Raw genomic sequence first — 4,361 nt, 5'->3', positions numbered from 1 at the left:
TGAAATTTACCAATAAAGTAAACCATGGAATATTTTCCAGCTAGCCAGTTATCAAAAGGAGTCAGATCCAATTCTACTCTGTATTTTCTCCATAGAAGTGGAGTTCTGGCTATCTCATCTCTATTTGAGGACAATTTTCAACTATGGGTTGTAACGTGGTTTTTTTAACTTTATTCTACCTGGTTGATTGTTACAGGTACCCAAAGTCATGTATGAAGACCTCGGAGGACAGCCTGGCATGCAGAGACCACCATCGAACACAGCACCAAATCCATTCAATAATGCATTTGATGTAATGTGCATAACTTCCTCTTAGCCTCTACATGTATGCATACATGTTTCCTCATTTTAACATTTATAAACTGAAATTTACCAATAAAGTAAACCATGGAATATTTTCCAGCTAGGCAGTTATCAAAAGGAGTCAGATCCAATTCTACTCTGTATTTTCTCCATAGAAGTGGAGTTCTGGCTATCTCATCTCTATTTGAGGACAGTTTTCAACTATGGGTTGTAACGTGGTTTTTTTAACTTTATTCTACCTGGTTGATTGTTACAGGTACCCAAAGTCATGTATGAAGACCTCGGAGGACAGCCTGGCATGAAGAGACCACCATCGAACACAGCACCAAATCCATTCAATAATGCATTTTATGGGGCTACTTCAGGATTTATTCGAGATGGATTAGGTGCATATGGGGAAAGAATTTTTGGAAGTGGCACAGAAAATGTGCAAAGCATTGTATGAGTTGCACTTTTATCCTGGTTGAATCACTTTGAAATTTCTAATAGGTCTCCATTTAAAATGAGAAATGAGTCAATTGATTCCATGGATAGGGGTTTACAGCAAGAATAGTTTCCTTTTTTAATTTCTTATGATTGACAAAGTTTCTCTTAATAAGCTGAGGTGATGATTTTTATGAGCAGGTCAGCAAATATTTTTCTGATTCACAATATTATTTTCAAGTGAACAACCGATATGTGAAGAACAAGCTGAAAGTAATCATGTTTCCCTTTTTGCACAGGGTAAGTCACAAAGTATCTGACTCCACTGAAAATTCATCTCCCCATAGTGGTAGTATTTTCATTTTGCTTGAGAATGTTTCTAATCATACATAAGTTAATTTTTTTTTGTATGTTTTCACTGTGTTTTTTTAGGGTCATTGGACAAGGATAGCTGAGCAGATTCCAGGCGGTCTCACACACAAGCCACCTATCTATGATATAAATGCTCCAGACTTATATATTCCCTTTATGGCATTTGGAACTTATTTAGTCCTCTGTGGCTTCACAATAGGTCTGCTTGGGAAGTAAGTATTCTTCCCTGGCTGCATAATTCTTAGACATCAAAGTAACTTGTGATTTTTTGTCTTATCCTGCGCTAATTGTTTCATCCAGCGCCTGGTATAATATGCATCAAACTGGTCTTTTTCAGCGTTCTCCTAATATGTAATGCAAAGAATCAGAAATGACATTAAATTTTTATTTTCTTCTCTTCATTATTCTTCTCTTTCTATCTGCATTGTACATATTTGCCCCATACGTCATCCAGTCCATTTTCAGTGTCATAAAGGTTTGTTAAATAGCTTTATAGTCAAAATTGGGGTTTAGACGGTGAATAAATAAAATTTGACACAGGAAACGCAACTTGAGTAAAGGTTTGTTAAATATGATGCCATAACAGAAAAACCTGAACAAAATAGGGAGCAAGCTGCAGGTAATGTTCAAAAAATTTAAGCATCTAGTACAGACCTCCCAAGCCATGGTGAGAACATGTCGTTGCCAAATAAAGATGGAAGTAAAAGTTCTAGAATGGCTGCAGGCATATACACTGGCAAAAAGAACAAACCCCGTTATGGGCAGAAAAGTAATGACGGTATTGAGTGAATAAAAGGGAATCCAATATATGTTAACTGCTCTGAAGAAGATGGAGAAACGTTGTAGAAAGTTTGGGTAAAAAACCCTGACTACCAGGGATGGCCTGTCGACAATTACAAAGAACAACATGCAAAAAAGGGCAAGACTTTTGTGGCAGGTCAATGAATCTATGCTTCCACGAAGTGGTGCATGAAGGCACTATGGTAGCTCCCAAATCACAGCTTAAATATGATGCCATAACAAAAAAACCTGAACAAAATAGGGAGCAGGCTGCAGGTAATGTTCAAAAACATTTAAGCAGCTAGTACAGACCTCCCAAGCCATGGTGAGAACATGTCGTTGCCTAATAAAGATGGAAGTAAAAGTTCTAGAATGGCTGCAGGCATATACACTGGCAATCAAGGCAGCATGGGTATTATTTTGTTGGTCCTAGTGAGACATATCCTTTCAAGTTAGAGAAATATCGCCAACCATTTTTTACACTGGAACTAAAGACTACTCCACATCAAACAGCTGACCATAACCGTTGAATGTTGAGTATAAGCAGCGACAATCAGAGAATGCAGAAGATGACAGCTATGAGAAATCATTTAGTTTATGTACAAAGTTTCTATGCCTCTAACTTCCACTTCATTCGATTCCAGCCAAACGATAGTGGGCATCTATTAAAGAGGACTGAGAGAGCTTAAAAATTAAAGAGGACTGAGAGAGACGATGACCTGATCTAGAAGAAATGATGTCCTGCAGATGTTCTCTTCCGGTTCAATTTCCAGCTCCGTTACCCGCTCGTGAACAGTGCTATACTGTGTGAGATTGATCCAAGACTTCCGGTAGTTTGATCCAAGAAGGCTCTCGGTCATGGAACCACAGAAACTGCAGAACAGTTGATCATGCATTAGAACAGCAGTGTATAGCAAAACAGGGACCGCAACAGAATGCGCCATTACTACCCTACTCTGGAGTGCCAGGCTTTGTGTGACGGTTACCTACATTCTCACAAGGAAAGGGCAGCTGCTGGCAGGAAAAACGGGCAGACGTGCGATCCTGGTTTGAGTTTTCTATTTGAATGTTTAGATTTATGGCCATCAACACAAATATAGGCACATTGCTTATGGCGGGCCTGCCATCAGCAGAAATATAGCTCTAACCCAGCCCTTCCGATGCTGGGTAAACTGCTGGGTAAGCATCACATCGCTGGGTGAAAAATGCAAGGGTAACTGATCAGTCTACAACCCGGATATCAAGCACAATCACCTGGTGGTGTGCCATTAGGCCACACAACTGTGGGCAGCAAGGGACATCATTTATGGTGGAGCATAAGGCCACGTGTCAGCACGGGAGACAAAGGAACAACGAAAGTCATGTATGAAGACCTCGGAGGACAGCCTGGCATGAAGAGACCACCATCGAACACAACACCAAATCCATTCAATAATGCATTTTATGTGGCTGCTTCAGGATTTATTCGAGATGGATTAGGTGCATATGGGGAAAGAATTTTTGGAAGTGGCACAGAAAATGTGCAAAGCATTGTATGAGTTGCACTTTTATCCTGGTTGAATCACTTTGAAATTTCTAATAGGTCTCCATTTAAAATGAGAGATGAGTCAATTGATTCCATGGATAGGGGTTTACAGCAAGAATAGTTTCCTTTTTTAATTTCTTATGATTGACAAAGTTTCTCTTAATAAGCTGAGGTGATGATTTTTATGAGCAGGTCAGCAAATATTTTTCTGATTCACAATATTATTTTCAAGTGAACAACCGATATGTGAAGAACAAGCTGAAAGTAATCCTGTTTCCCTTTTTGCACAGGGTAAGTCACAAAGTATCTGACTCCACTGAAAATTCATCTCCCCATAGTGGTAGTATTTTCATTTTGCTTGAGAATGTTTGTAATCATACATAAGTTAATTTTTTTTTGTATGTTTTCACTGTGTTTTTTTAGGGTCATTGGACAAGGATAGCTGAGCAGATTCCAGACGGTCTCACACACAAGCCACCTATCTATGATATAAATGCTCCAGACTTATATATTCCCTTTATGGCATTTGGAACTTATTTAGTCCTCTGTGGCTACACAATAGGTCTGCTTGGGAAGTAAGTATTCTTCCCTGGCTGCATAATTCTTAGACATCAAAGTAACTTGTGATTTTTTGTCTTATCCTGCGCTAATTGTTTCATCCAGCGCCTAGTATAATATGCATCAAACTGGTCTTTTTCAGCGTTCTCCTAATATGTAATGCAAAGAATCAGAAATGACATTAAATTTTTATTTTCTTCTCTTCATTATTCTTCTCTTTCTATCTGCATTGTACATATTTGCCCCATACGTCATCCAGTCCATTTTCAGTGTCATAAAGGTTTGTTAAATAGCTTTATAGTCAAAATTGGGGTTTAGACGGTGAATAAATAAAATTTGACACAGGAAACGAAACTTGAGTAAAGGTTTGTTAAATATGATGCCATAACAGAAAAACCTG

General features: G+C 38.5%; 2 protein-coding genes across 2 annotated transcripts; both read left to right on the top strand.

Moving 5' to 3' along the window:
- The first annotated feature begins 571 nt into the window (after positions 1-571).
- On the top strand, positions 572-1,472 carry LOC149140417 (uncharacterized). The gene is made up of 3 exons (XM_089449232.1): positions 572-742; positions 928-1,026; positions 1,159-1,472. Exons 1-3 carry the CDS (start codon positions 572-574, stop codon positions 1,312-1,314), a joined length of 426 nt encoding a protein of 141 aa, XP_089305358.1. The 3' UTR covers positions 1,315-1,472.
- A 1,767-nt stretch (positions 1,473-3,239) lies between these two features.
- On the top strand, positions 3,240-3,982 carry LOC149140416 (uncharacterized). The gene is made up of 3 exons (XM_089449728.1): positions 3,240-3,410; positions 3,596-3,694; positions 3,827-3,982. Exons 1-3 carry the CDS (start codon positions 3,240-3,242, stop codon positions 3,980-3,982), a joined length of 426 nt encoding a protein of 141 aa, XP_089305854.1.
- The last annotated feature ends 379 nt before the right edge of the window (positions 3,983-4,361 follow it).

Source organism: Pinus tabuliformis, chromosome X (genome assembly GCF_031772625.1).
Source record: "Pinus tabuliformis cultivar Carrire ecotype Pingquan chromosome X, CPIR1, whole genome shotgun sequence".
Taxonomy (NCBI): domain Eukaryota; kingdom Viridiplantae; phylum Streptophyta; class Pinopsida; order Pinales; family Pinaceae; genus Pinus; species Pinus tabuliformis.
This window is presented reverse-complemented; position numbering and strand designations above follow the sequence as displayed.